Below are 18,764 nucleotides of genomic sequence, written 5' to 3'. Positions count from 1 at the left end.
TTGAGTTTCAGCATTTTTGGTGCCTTTAGAGGTCTAAAGCTATACCATCAGATCAATTTCGAGTAACAGACATCTACCCACCAAGATCACATTCTAAACTCTCCAAACTTACCCTCAGACAGAGTTTGACAGTCTCCCTTTGAACGGCTATTTTCCCCAGAGTCTACTGCTCTTCGAAGTGACAGACTACCTGCTATACTGGACCGAGCTGGCTTGGGTGAATTACTCTTCTTATTCGTGGCTGTAAAGACATTTTAAAATATTTCTGATTATGATAAAATAGCACAAAACTTATTACCTAGGAAGTCAGAGAAAGATTTAATCTTATCATCCATGAAAGGTATTCCCATCTACTGTGTCCAAAAATAAACAGAACACTCTGGTCCCAACTGGTTTATTTGGGGTTTTATGCCAAAGGTATTCCTATTTTGCTGCTTGTGGAACAGTCTCAACTTACAAAAGTAGAAAATTATCAGTGAACTCCAAAAGAAGAATCGTACCAGACATGAACTCTAATCTCAGTTTAATTAAACTAAGTATTAACAACAGAACAATAACCACCAAAACACTTGGAAACTGTAGAATATTACTGGATTAAAAAGAAATGAACGCTAAATTAGAAACATGCCACAATTATAATACTTCAAGATGTTTGTGGCTAAAACAGTAATTAGAGGAAAATGTATAGCCTTTAAATGAATTAATTAGGGCTCTCACTTTCCTGCCGGGGTCCTGCACTTCCCTGGTGCTGGGGCATCTCGACCTGCCAGCGCCACTGCCCCTGGTGATCTGGCATGGGATGGGAGACAGCTGTTGTAATCCCTTAAGCACGGGCACTATTAAACAAATGGTTGAGAAGAAAATACCTGGAATTTACTTCTTATCTTTAGAGACTGTGAAGATCCTGGTAGAGGATGTGGAGAACAGCTTCTTTTTGAACGTCAACTCCCAAGTAAAAATGGTGTGTCAGATTCTTGCTAAGGATCCTAAATTGCAGCAAGGCTACAATGCTATGGGATTCTCCCAGGGAGGCCAATTTCTGAGGGCAGTGGCTCAGAGATGCTCCTATGATCAATCTCATCTCAGTTGAGGGACAACATCAAGGTGTTTTTGGACTCCCTCACTGCCCAGGAGAGAGCTCTCACATCTGTGACTTGAGCAGAAAAACAGTGAATGCTGGAGCTTACAACAAAGCTATACAAGAACGCCTGGTGCAAGCAGAATATTGGCACGACCCCATAAAGAAGGACACAGCAACCACAGCATCTTCTTGGCAGATATTAATCAGGAGAGAGGTGTCAATGAGTCCTACAAGAAAAACCTGATGGCCCTGAAGAAGTTTGTGGTGGTGAAATTCCTCAATGATTCCACTGTGGACCCCGTGGATTCTGAGTGGTTTGGATTTTACAGAAGTGGTCAAGCCAAGGAAATCATTCCCTTACAGGAGAGCACCCTGTACACACAGGACCCCCTGGGGCTAAAGGCAATGGACAACGCAGGACAGCTGGTGTTCCTGGCTCTCGAAGGGGACCATCTTCAACGGTCTGAAGCATGGTTTTATGCCCACATCATACCCTTCCTTGAGTGAAACCGTTGTAGTTTGCACCAGAGCTCAGGGAACCCCTCACACTTCCAAACCAGTTCCCTCCATGGCCAAGCCTGAGCTCAGATCCAGCTAGCAACTAATCCTTCTCTTGTCACCATCTAACATGCCCTGCTTGGAAAGACCCAAGATTGGAATCGTATCCTTTGCCTCATCCTATCAGCATATGATGTTGAATGCAAGTTTAATTAGCTAAATAACCATGGAGATTGCTTTACAACTCTTTGATGTGGTCAGACTGTTTTAGGAATTAGGAGTTTGCTGCAGGTCAGTGGCAGAACTGTGCCCAGGCCCGGAAGAGACTGAACAAAGTAAACCAATGAGATAGAGTCTAAGGCAGATGCCTTTCTCAGGAAAATCTAGCCACATCTCAAACCAAGAGGCCAGTACCCAGGCCTGAGGTATTCACATAAAAATGCTTTCTCAGTTGTGCTGGTGGAGATTTGACCAGTGCTTGGAAAAGTACTGCTTGGATGATGTGTCCACATTATTTCTTGAGGCTGTCCTCCTCTCTTTGAGTGTGCTGCTTTTTGTGGTGTTTTAGCTATTATTAGACAAATTCCGGTAGCCCACCATCTTGCCTTGGTAGCACTTTTTTGTCTCCTCAGGTAGTGATGAATTAGTTGCTCTGTCACAAAAGCAGGGAAATAGCAGCCAAGGATTGCTTAAGGGAGGAAGTGTACCTATTGCTTAGCTTACACGGGGAGGGGGAGGTTTAAAGAAAAACGTAAAATGAAAAAGGAGGAGGTAGCTGGCTCTTTCCATTCCATCCTTGATGAACCTGTCCTTTCTAAATATGACTTGTGGTCTGGATTCTAGAGTCACTCTATTGCTGGCATTAGCAAAGAACGGGAGGAAAAATGTGAAGAGATCAGGCTTTCTAACTTCCGGCTCAAAAACCTGAGATTACTGCGCACTTCAAACTACTGTTGTGTTCTGTGAAAAAAAGACTGCTCAAAAAGCTCAGGGAGTATTCCATATCCCTTTTCTCCTCTTGAAGATCAACCCACCTTAGAATATTAAGGACTCTGAGAATTCCTGTTACAGTACAGAACACCAACCTTAATCTACCGTTTCCCACACTATTTGAGCGTGGACGTCTTAGCCCCTACTCCTTTATCCCATTAAAACCTAGCAACACTTTTTAGAAGACTGTTCTGCAGAATGCCAGTTTGCGGAAACGGTTAGCTGTACTTGGGGGAAGCACTTTGTTACTGCTGCAAAGTTTACCCTCTGTGATTTTTCTTTCACCTCTCTCAAGACTTTTCAACTAAGAGGATGAAAGGTAAGAAGTGGGGACGTGTGAAAATAATTCTATGAAGTTGTCTAAAATAAAGAGTAGCTTCTTAAAAAAAAAAAAGAATTAGAAAAAAATGGAAACTAAATGGCCTAACATGCATAAACTCAAGGAGATGGAAAAATGATAAAAAGAAATAAAAAGAAAGCAGAAGAGCTGCATTAAAAGGTAACAGGGCTTCCCTGGTGGCGCAGTGGTTGAGAGTCCACCTGCCGATGCAGGGAATGCAAGTTCGTGCCCCGGTCTGGGAGGATCCCACATGCTGCGGAGCGGCTGCGCCCGTGAGCCATGGCCGCTGAGCCTGCATGTCCGGAGCCTGTGCTCCACAACGGGAGAGGCCACAGCAGTGAGGGGCCCGCGTACCGGGAAAAAAAATAAAAAGGTAATAAACAGGTTCAACAAGGTAGTGGGATATAAGATCAACAATCAACTGACTTTTTATACATCAGCAAAGAACAAGCCGAGAATGAAATTAAGAAAACAATTCCATTTACAATAGCATCAAATAGAATAAAATACTTAGGGAAAAATTTAACAAAGAAATGTTAAGACTTGTATATTTTTGAAAGAAAATAAAGAAAAAAGGAAAAATATTCTGTGTTCATTAACTGTAAGACTTAATATTGTTAACATGGCAATACTCCCAAACTTGATCTACAATACAGATTCAACACAATCCCTATAAAAATTCCAACTGTCTTTTTTTTTTGCAGAAATTGACAAGCTGATCCTAAAATTCATAGAAAAATGCAAAAGATCCAGAATACCCCAAAACACTCTTGTATGGAGGACTCACACTTATGATTTCACAACTTGCCATAAAACTATAGTATCAAGATTGTGGTACTGGTGTAAAGACAGAAGTATAGACCAATGGAACAGAACTGCGAGTCCAGAAATAAACTCTTACATTTATGGACAATTAATTTTTGACAAGGAGGCCAAGATAATTCAATGGGCAAAGAAAAAGAAAAGATGGACAATAACAAGTGTTGATAAGGATATGGAGAAATTGGAACCCTATATACTGTTGAAGAATGTAAAATGGTGCAGCTGCTTTGGAAACAGTATGGCTGTGCCTCAAAAAGTTAAACATAGTTCTCATACAATCCAGCAATTCCACTCCTAAGCATATACTTAAATAAAAACATATGTCCCCACAAAAAACTGTACATGAATGTTCATAGCATCATTATTCATAATAGCTAAAAAGTGGGGAAAAAAAATCCAAGCCCTCATCAACTGATGAGTAGATCAAACAAAAAGTGGTACCCACATACAATGAAGTATCATTCAGCCATAAAAAGGAATGAAATAATACATGCTACATTACAGATGGCCCTTGAACACATTATGCTAAGCCAGAGAAGCCAGATACAAAAGGCTTCATATTGTGTGATTCCATTTATATGAAAAGTCCAGAAGCAAATCCACATAGACAAAATAGATTAGCAGTTATCAGGGGGATAGGGGGAAGGGGAAGACGGGGAATAACAACTCATGGGTATGGAGTTTACAGCAAGAGTGAAAGCAGCTCTTTTGTCCCTTTCCTGTTTGCCCATTTCTGTTCCCCTCTAACCTTAAAAGAACCTAATTATAGGAATGAGATCACTAGGCAATTTAACCCAACTCTTGACTTTTGCTCTCCTGAATGCACACCATGCCTTGTTGATTCTTTTCTTAGAAAAAAAGAAGTAAGAATGAAGAATTTAGCAGTTTAAAAAAATGACTAGCTTTCTACTCCCAACAGCCCCCCTAAGCAATCCTGCTTGGGATCACTTGGGCAAGGTAACATCTGAAGGGAGAGTCAGCCAATGTGCACACAGACTGGAGAATGATGCAGAACCCAACCTCCTGCCTCGATGATTCACTGAGGTTCCCCCCCACCCCCCCACCCCATTTTTCCCCTTAAAAACTGTCATGGCTAAGCATGATCTTCACAGTTGGCCTCTGGACACAAGTCTACCGTCCCCCCCGACTGCCGGCTTTTCTGATTAAAGCACCTTTCCTTTCTACTGACACTTGCCTCTCAAATTATTGGCTTTGGAGCAGCAAGCAGCCGAACCTAAGTTTGGTAGTAAGAGGAGGGATGAAAATGTCCTAGACTTAGATAATGGTGACTGTCACACAATTTTGCAAATATACTAAAAACTGCTGAATTGTACATCTGGGGAAAAAAGGTGCTGTGAGAAAAAATTATGACCAATTTCTCCACTGCAAAGTATACATAAACTATTGGTTAAGGGAAAAAAATGAAGAAGAGATGCATTAACAGAAACAAAGGCAGAAATTAACATAATAAAAAGAAGACAGTAGATGAAATAAATCTAAGAACTAGGTCTTTGAAGACATGAATAAAATGGACAAGCCTCTAGCAAGTCAAATCAAGGGAAAAAATAAAACACAAATAAGCAATGATATAACTGAAAAAGTTAATATCCCATATGCAGAGGAAGTTTCTAAAATTTAAGGGAACAAATGACTTTATACCAATACATTTATCTAATAAAATTAATTTTCTAGGAAAATTAATTATGAAAACTGATTTAAGAAGCAGCAGAAATATGAGACCAATAAACACACAGAAATGAAAAAGGCTGTTAAAGTTTTATCCCTGAAAGAACCACTAGATAGTTTTATGGATGAGTTTCATTACACTTTTAACGAGCAGATAACATGTTAAAATAATTTTACAGCATAGAAAAGGACAAAAGCTTCTGAATTTATTCTACGATATTGGCATAAATTTGGAACTCAGATGTGTTAAGGATAGTATAATGAAACTATAGCTCAATTTTACTTATTGACTACATAGTCAAGAATCCTAAGTATTAGCTAGGACTTCCCTGGCAGTCCAGTGGTTAAGACTCCACACTTCCACTGCAGGGGGTGCAGGTTCGATCCCTGGTAGGGGGAACTAAAATCCCGTATGCTGCGCAGCCAAAAAAAAAAAAAGAATCCTAAGTATTAGCAAACTAAAAACAGCCAGTACAGTTAACCCTTGAAGAATAGGGGATTAGGGACGCCAACCCTCCACGCAGTCAAAAATCCAGGTATAACTTTAGAGTCGGCCCTCCTTATCAGTGGTTCAGCATCCAAAGACTCAGCCAGCTGCGGATTTATTGAAAAAAATCTGTGGATAGGAAGACCCCACAGTTCAAAACCATGTTGTTCAAGGGTCAACGGTATATTAAAAAACTACAAACCAAAACCAAGTAGAAAGACTCATTCTAGAATTTCAAGAATGGTCAGTATTAGATAAATAATATAATTCTCTGTGTTCACAAAGTAACAGGGCAAAATAATATGATTGTTTTGACTGACAATAAAAAAGCATTTGACATAATTCTACACAACTTCTTGACTTAAAAAAAACTCTTAGTAAGTAGTGTTGACTGAAAAAAATGCACACCCTAAAAGTTGAGAATTATGTTTTATTTGGCAGAGTTTCTGAGGACTTCAAGCCCGGGAGGCAGCCTCTCAAAATAGTTCTGAGGGACTGTTCCAAAGAGGCAATGGAGGAGCCAGGATATATATGGGTTTTTTCAACAAAGACCAGGTAGTTGGCACATCAAAAGATTACAGTCAGTTACAAAATATCAAAAAACCCAAAAAATCCCACAGATATCTCAAGTTAATGAATTAGCACTTTTCTACGTATGGGAAGATGCAAGAGTCTGGGCTAACTGAAATCATTCCTTTCTTTCTCATCCTGAATTCCCTCAGGACTCTTTCCCATTCTGAATTTCCTCACGCAGCTGCAACATCCTTTGTTTACTGATATGGCACACAACATTTTTTCATTCACAGTAGGAAAAGAGGTAGTTTGGTGTAATGGTGAAAGCCACAGGCTTTAAGGTTCAAGTTCTTAGCTCTGCAATTACCACTGTGAAACTCTAGGACCCTTTAATGCCCTGTGCCTCAGTTTCTTTATCTGTAAATTGGGGATAAAAATAACTTGCCTCATCGAGTTGTTGGGATTAAGTGAGTTAATACATGTGACTCAGAATAGTTAGAATGATACCTGGTACACAATAAACACTTAGTAAATGTTAATCATTATAGTAAATGTTTACCATTATTGTTGTTAGGAATAGAAGGATATATTTTTCAACTTGATAAAAACTACCTTTTGAAACATATAGCAAAATTCGAACTTAATGAGATTAAGAACTAAAGGAATTCCCAAATAGAGTTGAAAACATTACAAAAATTCTATAATTGCTATTAGTTAACATTGTTCTGAGGTCCCAGCCTAGACAATGCAATATGAAAAGTAAATAGGCAGGAAAGGAGTGGATAAACGATGACTATTTCCTGATGATATGATTGTCTACATAGAAAATTCAATATAATTGACTAAAAAACTTAACAATTTAAAAAGTTCACTAAGTGGGTTGAATACATATTAAAACCAGTAGTCTTCCTGTATGTCAGTAACTAATAATTAGAAAATATTATGGGGGGGAAAAAGAGATCCTATCACAACAGCAACCTAAATTATAATATACCTAGAAATTAATAACAAGACACATGCAGAACTTATATGAAGAAAACTAAAACTCTGAAGAAGTATATGTCCATAACAGATGACTTGAATAAATGGAAACACCACATTCCTAAATTTGAATGTTTTAGTACTGAAAAGATGTCAATTCCTCAAATTAAATGTTAATTAATGCATTTAATGTAACACAATTCCAGTCAAAATTAATTTCTGGAAGAGTAAACATGTAAGAGCCATCAAAGAAGTTTTGAAAACAAAAATAAAATGAAGGCTACAATAGCTACGACATGGAAGCAACCTAAATGTCCATCAACAGAGGAATGGATAAAGAAGATGTGGTACATATATATAGTCAAATATTACTCAGCCATAAAAGAGAACAAAATAATGTCATTTGCAGCAACATGGATGGACCTAGAGATTCTCACGCTGAGTGAAGTAAGTCAGACAGAGAAAGACAAATATCACATGATGTCGCTTATATGTGGAATCTAAAAAAAGGCTACAAATGAGCTTATCTACAAAACCGAAATAGAGTTACAGATGCAGAAAATAAACTTATGGTTACTGGGGAGTGGGGCTGGATAAATTGGAAGACTGGGATTGAGACACACACTACTACATATAAAATAAATAACAAGTACCTACTGTATAGTACAGGGAACTCTACTCAATACTCTGTAATGGCCTCTACGGGAAAAGAATCTAAAAAAGATAGGATTGTATGTATTTGTATAACAGATTCACTTTGCTGTACAGCAGAAACTAACACAATATTGTAACTTACCCCAATAAAATTTTTTGAAAATTAAAATAAAAAAAAAGAAGGCAAACATATCACAGTATTACAAACTATAAAACTACAATGGTTAAAAAAGTGTGGGTCTGGTACACAACACAACAAATATCTGGTTGAACAATATCAAATTGCTGTTTTTATATGTTAAAAAAAATTTTCATGGGACTTCCCTGGTGGTCCAGTGGTTAAGAATCTGCCTTCCAATGCAGGGGACGCGGGTTCGATACCCGGTCGGGGAACTAGGATCCCACATGCTGAGGGGCAACTAAGCCTGCGTGCGCAACTACAGAGCCCATGCACTCTGGAGTCCATGCACTCTGGAGCCCGTGCGCCACAACTAGAGAGAAGCCCGCATGCCACAACAAAGAGCCCGTGTGCCACAACGAAAGATCCCGCACACTGCAACTAAGACCCGATGCAACCACAAATAAATAAATAAATATTAAAAAGAAAGAAAGAAAGAAAATGGTTTCTTGGGAATTCCCTGGCAGTCCAGTGGTTAGGACTCTGTGCTTCCATTGCAGGGGGCACAGGTTCGATCCCTGGTCGGGGAACTAAAATCCTGCAAGCCGAGTGGTGTGGCCAGAAACAAACAAAAAGTCTCATATTGGCAATTTCACCTGGTTCAACCTCTATGAATGAATTTAAAAACAGAACTATGTAAATTCGGCAATTTGGTCTATAATATAAAGGATGAGTTCCATATTGTTGAACAGAGCAGATTCTTCAAAAAACATGTTTCGTGGGCTTCCCTGGTGGTGCAGCGGTTGAGAGTCTGCCTGCCAATGCAGGGGACACGAGTTCATGCCCCGGTCTGGGAAGATCCCACATGCCGCGGAGCGGCTGGGCCCGTGAGCCATGGCCGCTGAGCCTGCGCGTCCAGAGCCTGTGCTCCGCAGCGGGAGAGGCCACAGCAGTGAGAGGCTCGCATGCCGCAAAAAAACAAAAAAAAAAACGAAAATACACCACAAAAAACATGTTTCGTTTGGGTGGGTGGGTTGGGCAGGGGGGTGGATCACTGAACTTATTACCTCACACACCATCGTGGAAAAAACAAATTACGTATGGAATAATGACCTAAATGTAAAAAAGTTAAAAAACAAAACTAGAACTAAGAAAATAAGTGTTCTTTTTATAAACTTGGAGTTGAAAAGGCCTTCCAAATAAAAACATTAAATCCCCAAACCATGAATACTATTAATAGATCTTGAAATTTAAAAATTTAAAATTTCACGTTTAGCAGAAAACAAAAACAAGTGACAACAGGGGAAGTATCTGCAGAAATATGTAACAAAAACTTTTTGCAAAAGTCCATCCAAAAAGCATTATTTCTTTTGGTTTTAAATTTTCACTTCCTTGACAACTAGATATGGTTGAGTATCTTTTCATACATTTACTGCCGTTTTGTATTTCTACTTATGTTAACAACCTAATCATAACCTTTACTCATTTTTCTCTTATACTGTCATCTTTATTTAAGAGAATCCTATGTATTTGGCAATTATCCCCTTTCCTATTCATCTCTACTGTATTATTGCCATCAGTACCAAGCATTAATATATCCCATTTTAATAAACACACATATGGAGAGCCCAGAAATAAATCCTCATATACATGGTCAACCCAAGTATCCGTCAAAAGATGAATGGGTGAACAAATGAGTATATACACACACAGTGGAACATTATGCAGCCATAAAAAGGGAGAATATCAGCATCCCACAAGATATTCCTTGTGTCTGTTCATGAAACATCTATTCTTGAACAGATATTTGCACTGAATGGTACAACATGGATGAACCCTGAGAAGCTTATGCTAAGTGAAATAAGTCAACCACAAAAGGGCAAATACTCTATGTTTTCACTTATATGAGGTACCCAGAGAAATCAAATTCATACAGACAGAAAGCAAAATGGTTGCTGCCAGGAGATGGGGGGAGGAAGAAGGGAGAGCTACCGTTTAATAGGTATAGAGACTCAGTTTTGCAAGATAAAAAAAAAAGTTCTGTGGATGGATGGTGGTGTTGCTGGCACAACAACGTGCATGTACGTAATGCCATTGATAGGTACACATAAAAAGGTGAAGATGGTAAATTTTGTTTAACATAAATGTGGTAAAATTTACCATGATTTAAAAAAAAATTTTTTTAAATTAAACACAATTAGCATATGAACCAGCAATCCCACTTTAGGTATATACCCCAAAAAACTGAAAGCAGAGACTTGAACAGATATTTGCACACATGTGTTCATAGCTGCATTATTCATGACAGCCAAAAAGTGGAAACAACCCAAATGTCCATCAACAGATGAATGGGTAAACATAATGTAGTGTGTATATATATATATATACACACACACACATATACATAGAAGGGAATATTACTTGGCCTGAAAAAGAAATGAATTTCTGACACTTGATACAATATGGATGAACCCTGAAGAAATTATGCTAAAGTGAAATAAGTCAGACACAAAAAGACACATATTGTATGATTCCACTTATATGAGATATCTAGAATAGTTAAGTTTATAGAAACAGAAAGTATAATAGTAGTTACCAGAGGGTAGGAGAAAGGGGGAATGCCCAGTTACTGTTCGAAGGATACAGAATTTCAGTTTGGGATGATGAAAAAGTTCTGGAGGTGAATAGTGATGACTATTGCACGACAGTGTGAATGTACTTAATGCCACTGAATTGTACAGTTAAAAATAGTTAAAATGGGGCTTCCCTGGTGGCGTAGTGGTTGAGAGTCCGCCTGCCAATGCAGGGGACACGGGTTCGTGCCCTGGTCTGGGAAGATCCCACATGCCACAGAGCGGCTGGGCCCGTGAGCCATGGCTGCTGAGCCTGCGCGTCCGGAGCCTGTGCTCCGCAACGGGAGAGGCCACAACAGTGAGAGGCCCGCATAACGCAAAAAAAAAAAAAAAAAAAAGTTAAAATGGTAAATTTTATGTTATGTACCACCAAAAACACCCAGGTAAGAAAAGCATATATGTTTAAGAAAATGAAAGAAAACAACACACAGATAACAAACTCTTTCCTGACTCCACAACCCCTCCAGGGACCACCCAATTTATTGTGACAGTTCTTGAAGGAGCTGCGCAGACATGCTCTGCTTTCTCACCTCATTCACTTCTGCTACACCCTAAATGGAAATGGTTCTTAAAAGGGTCACCCGCCCTTCATTCTGACACCTCTCAATGATACAACCACTCCACTGTTTTGAGATGCATTTAAAAATTTTTTTGAGATTTCATTTTTTCTAGTTTTTCTCTGCCCTTAATGATTGCTCTTTTCAATTTCCTTTGCTGGCTTCCCCTTCATTACCAGGCCTTTAAATATTTAAGTGCCCAGAACCAAAATTTCTCCATTTAAATTCCCTTCATACTTGATCCCTGGCTTTAAACAACATCTGATACTGTTGACTTCCAACTGTTCATATCCAGCTTTAACCCCATATCCTTCAGACTTATGTAGCACTCAACTGCCTATGAGATATTTACTAGAGTATCTAGCAGACATCTCAAACCTAGTATGTTTAAAAAAGAACTCCCGACTTCCTGCCCCTATGGCACAACAATCCCCGTATTTGATTTGTGTCTTTTTCCTTATTTGATTTGTGTCTCAATTAATGACACCACCTGTCACTAAGTTGCTTAGACCAAACACTGAAACATCATTCTTAGTTTTTTTCTTTCCCTTAAACCTTTCTTACGAGGTTTGTGGGAAAGAACTGAGCCCTCCTGGTCTAAAATATCTACTGTATGTAATAGATTAACTTCTGTCCTATGTATCTAGAGTAGTACTAGTTATATACCATCCTTGGGAGAATTAAGAAACGCTGGAAGACCATGAGCAAGCCCACCTACCCAGTGTAGTAACTCCAGAATAAGTCACCGTATTTCACACAAGCTATTGTTACAGGCTGTTTACTGGTCTCACAACTCCCACTCTCAACCCTTTTCAGACCCTTCTTCACACAACAAAGAAAGTCATCTCTGTAAAAAGGTATATCAGATCATAAACACCCCCCTGATTTTCATTCTCTAGAGACTTTCTCCTAAAATCAGAATAAAACTCAAACTCCTTATTGAGGTCTTATAAGACCTACCTGACCTAGATCCTGCCTACCTCTCTGACTTATTTCCTGTCACTCTCGCCTCTGCTTAATTCACCATGGTCAGCCAAAATGGTCTTCCTTCGAGCCTTCAAACATGCAGAGCAAATCCTTTATATGGGACTTTGCATTTTCCATTCTGTTTACCCTGAAGAATGCTTCCCCCAGGTCTCTGCATGGCTGCCACCTTCTTAACCTTCAGATATCAGTTCAACTGTTGCCTCCTGAGAGACTTTCTGACTACCCTAACTAAAATAGCACACACCTCACTTGCTCTGCCCATCTCACTCTGTTGTTTCCTTCACGCACTTTTTACCAACTGAAATTATCTTTACTTGTCTACACATTTTAATGTCCAATGCCTATCACATGAATACATGAATGCAAGATCCACGAGGTTAAGGATTTTGTCTTGTTTGCTGACCCATATAGAATAAGCAACCAAGAAGTGTTAGCTCCATTACACAGCAGAAAGTACAGAGTCAGTTATGGATGGGAGAAAAGGCTGTTTGCATTTGTAGTCTTAATTCATTGTGAGGGAGATGTTTGAATATTATTATTCTGAAAATAACCTGTCCTCTAGCTTCCCAAATGACACATGGAGAAATAAAACTAATAGGATCTTTTTCACTTACAGTTTCGTATGTAACAACTGGCAACTGATGACCTTGCCAAGAGCTCCATTCCCAAATCCTGTAATCTGCTAGAGTTTTCGGTTCCACATGCAGCCAGAGCTGCCTGGTCAACAGAAAGAAGGCTTGCCGGCATGTCTCCAGAAGCAGCATTGCTGCTTTTTATTTCTGGAAGTGTATTCTTTACATCAGTTTTCATACATCGAACTTCAGCTATTTGAGTTTTGAGTCTTTTTAGCATCTTTAAATCAGAGGGAACTCGCCACATTGCCTGCTGCTTCCTTTGGTCTTTATCTTTTCGAGAACACGATGCTTCAGAGAGAAAGTGACAAGTCATGTTAATATAGACTTTAACATTCATGAAACCATTCTATACTGTGACTATAAGCAAATTTGAGGTGTAAATAACTTAAGGTGATTTAGGTGGTATCAACATAAAAGCATGCATTAAATCCCATTAATGAAAATAAAGACAGACACAAGTATCCTACTCTATTCACACCTACAAAGTTAAAATCTGGGTCACATTATAATCACTCAAATCTGAATTATGTATTTACTTCTAAAAGTTTTAAAAGCTGCCCTACTGCCTGGGCTTTCTTCTTTATAGTTTTCCACTTTTCTCAAATTTTCTATACTGAGCTTTTATTATGTTCACAATTAAAAAAAACAGAAAAAACATAAACCTAGAAGCCACTTAGTCTAATATGCTATACATATTATATAAAAAATATATGCTAACTGAATTGAAAAAACTGATTTACTGAACTATCATCCAATGTAGATACAGCTATTAAGTGCCATGGAATATCATAAAAAACTAGTTCCTTGTCACTGAGTCTTTGCAGCCACTAAACTAACAATGCTTTCACTCTTCCAAGAGAAAGTAGTTAAAGTTGTTTTTAATTTCTTTTCGCCCACCCAAATGTTAAGAAGAGAGAAGTGACCAAGGAAAACACACACTTTCTATGCAGGAAGAGCAAATGAGGTAGATATTTTGGAAATCAAAGAACATTATGACTGACGCAAAGCAAAAAGAAACCAAGTTCCCTACCCAAAAAAATAACACACACACCCCCCAACAAACAGGGGACCAACAGGTACCCTAAGTAGACAAAAGAACAATTCGGAATGATAGCTGAACCTGCTTACACACTGTAACAATCTACCGCCATATAACAGGGCAAGGTAGCATCCCAGTGTGTGCAACAGCTATCACCCCACTTCTACCATGCGAAAAGAACCCAGATTGTGTTCAGGTATTAGGTGGGCAGCAGTGTGCTCTGGACGGTTAGGTCCATCCTTTGTTCGGCCCCAGAGGATATGAGTCTGGGACTGGTCTAAGCTCATTCCTCTTTGAGCATTTAGGGTGGGCACATGACTCAGAGTTTCAGCCAAAAGCTGGGGGGAGCAGAGGCAGAGATTTTCTATCCTGATAGGGAGATTTTATTATGTTGGGTGATACAGAGAATAAGTAGAGGAGCTTGAATTCAAACGAAGGAGTCTGCCTCCAAAGTCAGTGATCTTAATAACTTTGCTCTCCAGCGTCACGGAATAAGTCTCTTTTCCATCCAGTCTTTTCTTTCCTGCTGGTAACATATTCTTGTGAATAAATGATGTATGAAGCTGTGGCAGTCATCTTATTGCCATGACAGAAGAGGCAAGAGAACTGCAGGAAGACCATCCCTTGCCCTGCCTTTAAATACCTGATGAACCTGGAATCACTTACCTCCAGACTTAATATGCATAATAAAGTGCCTTTATTATTATTAGCTAAGCCACGATTAGCAGCATTTTGTTACTTGCAGTTGAAAGCAAGAATAAGAGAGAGGTTTTAGAAATCCAGGATTTGGTTGCAGATCTACCATTTAGTTGCTGTAACTTCCTTTAAGTCCTCCAACTTCTGAGTCCACTTATTATTTATTTGTAAAATGAAGACAATAATATACATGTAACAGGACGGTTGTGAAGCTCAGAAGATTTAATGTCTGTGAAAACACTCTGTAGCACATTTCCATTCAACCCATTGTCCACCAAGATGTCAGGGCAGTTTTCTAAAACCCAAATCAGATATTACTTTCCCGCTTAGATTCACTGAGGAAAGCACCAGCATGGCACACAAGGCCCTACATTATCTGATTCCACCTTCACTCTCAGTGGCTTTATCTTCTGCCTCTATCCCAAACATATCCAATCTTTGGAACTGTTTGCATCTCTAACATACCAGTCATGTTCTATCTCGCTTTCATCCTTTTCACACGTCCTCTTTCCTTTGCTCTACTAACCCAAACTCATCAGGTGTAATCTGAAATGTCTCCTTCTTCAGGCACCTAAACCACCAGCTGCTCCCCTTCTTTCAAATCAATTCTCACCTAATTTTGTAGAGCACAGGGAGTCCACTTCTACTGCAGCACTTATCACATTACAGTAAGGAAGACAAACATGCAGAATGTGAACAACTTAAGGGCTGAGATTACATCTTAGTGATCTTTATATTCCAGGCCAAGCAACCTATGGCACAAAATACTCAAAATGTTTTGCTAAATAAAATCTTTGTGGCTCCCACCTCCCACCCCACATCCACCTGGACTTAAATATGAAAACCTGTATTAAACCACATGGTTCGGTTTATTATTACTAGAAACTGACAAGAATTTTTAAAAGTGGGAAGCCCAAATGGGAAAATACAAAACAGACTTAAACAAACCTCCATCATCTGAAAAATCAGTTAATAAACAATTACTGAGCTTGTTTCAAATGCTAAGCACTGTGCTACGCAGAGGATATAACAGTGAACAAGACGAACACCCGGTCTTTGCCCTCACAAAGCTCTCAATCCACTTCAGTACTGTGTGGTTAAGTGCTAAGACAGGAGAGTGTAAGGTGCTGTGGAATTTCACCAAAGGAACCTCACAACTTAAGGATACTTACTGCACTGAAGATGAGAAGCCTTCCTGAATTTGCCAAGTTATAAGGTTAATAGAACTGAGAGTCTCAGCTATAACACTTCTTTCATATCACTCAGTTGTACCTTTCAAGAACGACAATTCTCTACAATTTCTCCTCCAGACTTCAGTATCTGTCAATGCTGTCACCCTTCTCCTGGTCACCTAAGCCACTTCAGAGTCCTCTTTACCATGTTACAATTAGTTGCCAAGCCCCATAAACTCTACCTTTACAAGCATAACTGTTTGCTATAAGTAAAATCTTAATTATACATTGCCTAGGTTAATCTGTTCCCTAGAGGTTAAGTACAACTTTTATAATGTCAAAAGATTCTGAAGACCTTATCCCAGCTCCACATATTTTTAAGCATATAATAATTGAGAAAATACACAGAAATGTAGGAATTTGTCCTCTCATACTAGGAACCACAAATAAACTTCTACAACTATACCCTGATTAGATTTTCATGTCTGATAGCTTTCTCAGCCCTGCAAGCTTTCTAAAATACAGTTTGAATCAAACTACTCCTAAACTAAAACAATGGCTCTCCACTGTCCACTATGAATAAATTCCTCAGGCAAGCATGAAAGGCCTTCCACAGAACAGATCCAACTTGACTTTCCACTTCTATTTACCACTACATGTACCTTAAAATCTAGTTCGGCTACATTATCTGTTGTTCAAACCCTGATGCCCCTTACAATGTTCTTTCTATGGCACAGTGGTAAAGAACAAAAACCTGCAGTGAGTCTGATACATGGTAGGTGTTCACTCAATATGTGTTGAAAGAAACAAAAGGATAATAAAGGAAAACTAAGAACAACTCTATGCCAACAAATTTGAGAATCTAGATGTAATGGACCAATTCCTTGAAAGGCAATCTGCCAAAACTCACACAAGAAGAAATATACAATATGAATAGGCCTGCATCTATTAAAGAAATTTAATCAGTAACTGATACCTTTCCAAAACAGAAAGCATCTGGCCCAGATGGGTCCACTGGTGAATTCTACCAAACATTTAAAGAAGAAATTATATAAATTCTCTACAATCTCTGCAAGAAGCAGAGGGAACACTTCCTTACTCAATCTATGAGGTCAGCATTACTCTAATACCAAAACCAGACAAAGACATTACAAGAAAACTACAGATCAGTATCTCTGATGAACATGAAACCCTCAACAAAATATTAGCAAACTGAATTCAACAACATATTTAAAAACTCATACACCACAACCAAGTGGGATTTATCCCAGGTATGCAAGGCTGGTTCAACATTCGAAAATCAGTTAATGTAATCCATCACATCATATCAACAGATGCAAAAAAAAGCATTTGACAAAATCCAACAACCATTCACAATAAGACCTCAGAATAAAGGGGAACTTCCTTAACTTGATAAAGAATATCTATGGAAAACCTATAGGGCTTCCCTGGTGGTACAGTGGTTAAGAATCCGCCTGCCAATGCAGGGGACATGGGTTCGATCTCTGGTCTGGGAAGATCCCACATGCTGCGGAGCAACTAAGCCCGTGTGCCACAACTGCTGAGCCTGCACTCTAGAGCCCACGAGCCACAACTGCTGAGCCCTTGTGCCACAACTACTGAGCCCCTGTGCTACAACTACTGAAGCCTGTGCACTTAGAGCCCATGCTCCGCCACAAGAGAAGCCACCGCACTGCAATGAAGAGTAGCGCCTGCTCACCACAATTAGAGAAAGGCTGCGTGCAGCAATGAAGACCCAACGCAGCCAAAAATTTAAAATAATAAAATAAATTTATATATATAAAAAAAGAAAACCTACAGCTAGTATCATACTTTATGGTGAGAAACTTGAAGCTTTCCCATCAAGATCAGGAACACCTTTTCACCACTCCTTTTTAATCTCTACCGGAAGTTCTAGCTAATGCAGTATGACAAAAAAAGGAAATGAAAGTATACAGACTGAGAAGGAAAGAATATGCAAAGAATCAAAAATGAACATTGAAATCCAAGCAATCTTTTTAATAAAAAGAAAGCTGGATCTTTTTCTAACATTATCCTTTAAATATCCTCTCATAGAAAGGTTATCTTCATTTGGCTTCCATGACTCTGTTCTCTCTCCTTTCCAAAGCCTCTTCATCTGACTCATCTTCCACACACTCAATAAAAATAGATGTTCACCATGATTATGTCCCTAGCCCCTTTCTTTGAAAAACTTCTTGAAACTCACCCCTTTGCAATCTTACTCCCTTAGTTTTAATTAGCCAGTATCACTTCTAGGCAAATAACTACCTGTATTCCAGTTCTTAATTTTTAGCTGTCTACTGGGCATCTCTACCGTGATATCCCACTGGTATGTCAAACTCAAGATGTTTAAATCCAAGCCTTGCTCTTTCTCTCTACTATTTCCCCCATCCTCCTTGTCATCAGCATGTTAATCACCTGGATTTGAAACTCAAGTCATCTCATTTATATTATTAATTTTAACAGAAAGCTAAACTTTCAGAGAACCAAGATCTTACTCTGTTTATGTAGTCTGCATTCTTTTTTATCCGATGACATTGAATATTTTTCAAAAACATGATTTTACCTGTCTATAAAATATGCTATTCCATGGCAAAACTGTAATTTTTCAACCATAACTGAATTATTGGATATTTTCAACAACTCTGATTATTTTCTCTTTGGAATATATTCCTAGAAGTGAAGTTACAGGATTAAAGGATAGAGGTATTTTACACCTACTACAAAATTTTCCTTCAAAATTGTTAAACCAATGTATACATCTACCTACAGAAACAGAACTTGTCTGTTTCACTAGGTCTTTGCAAACAACGCTGGTTATAATTTTTTTTTAATTAATTAACTTATTAATTTA

The 18,764-nt window shown here is 38.7% G+C and overlaps 1 protein-coding gene and 1 pseudogene across 5 annotated transcripts in view; one reads left to right on the top strand and one right to left on the bottom strand.

Moving 5' to 3' along the window:
* Nucleotides 1-18,764, bottom strand: part of TRIM37 (tripartite motif containing 37) — a 116,435-nt gene that overhangs the window by 14,300 nt on the left and 83,371 nt on the right. For all 4 annotated transcript variants that reach the window (XM_082861421.1, XM_082861422.1, XM_082861423.1 and 1 more), the window contains exons 19-20: nt 12,962-13,270; nt 113-241 (exon numbers count right to left, since the gene is read on the bottom strand). In XM_082861421.1, the coding sequence (XP_082717547.1) occupies nt 113-241; nt 12,962-13,270 (438 nt within the window). The remainder of the gene's footprint in view (nt 1-112; nt 242-12,961; nt 13,271-18,764) is intronic.
* LOC309975561 (palmitoyl-protein thioesterase 1-like) lies at nt 605-1,612 on the top strand (annotated as a pseudogene). The gene is made up of 2 exons: nt 605-666; nt 709-1,612. The product of its transcript is annotated as a palmitoyl-protein thioesterase 1-like (transcript).

This window comes from Leucopleurus acutus (genome assembly GCF_964270905.1).
Source record: "Leucopleurus acutus genome assembly, chromosome: 19".
In the NCBI taxonomy this organism is placed as follows: Eukaryota; Metazoa; Chordata; class Mammalia; order Artiodactyla; family Delphinidae; genus Leucopleurus; species Leucopleurus acutus.
The sequence above is the reverse complement of the archived record's forward strand: the minus strand, read 5'-3'. Positions and strand labels throughout refer to the sequence as shown.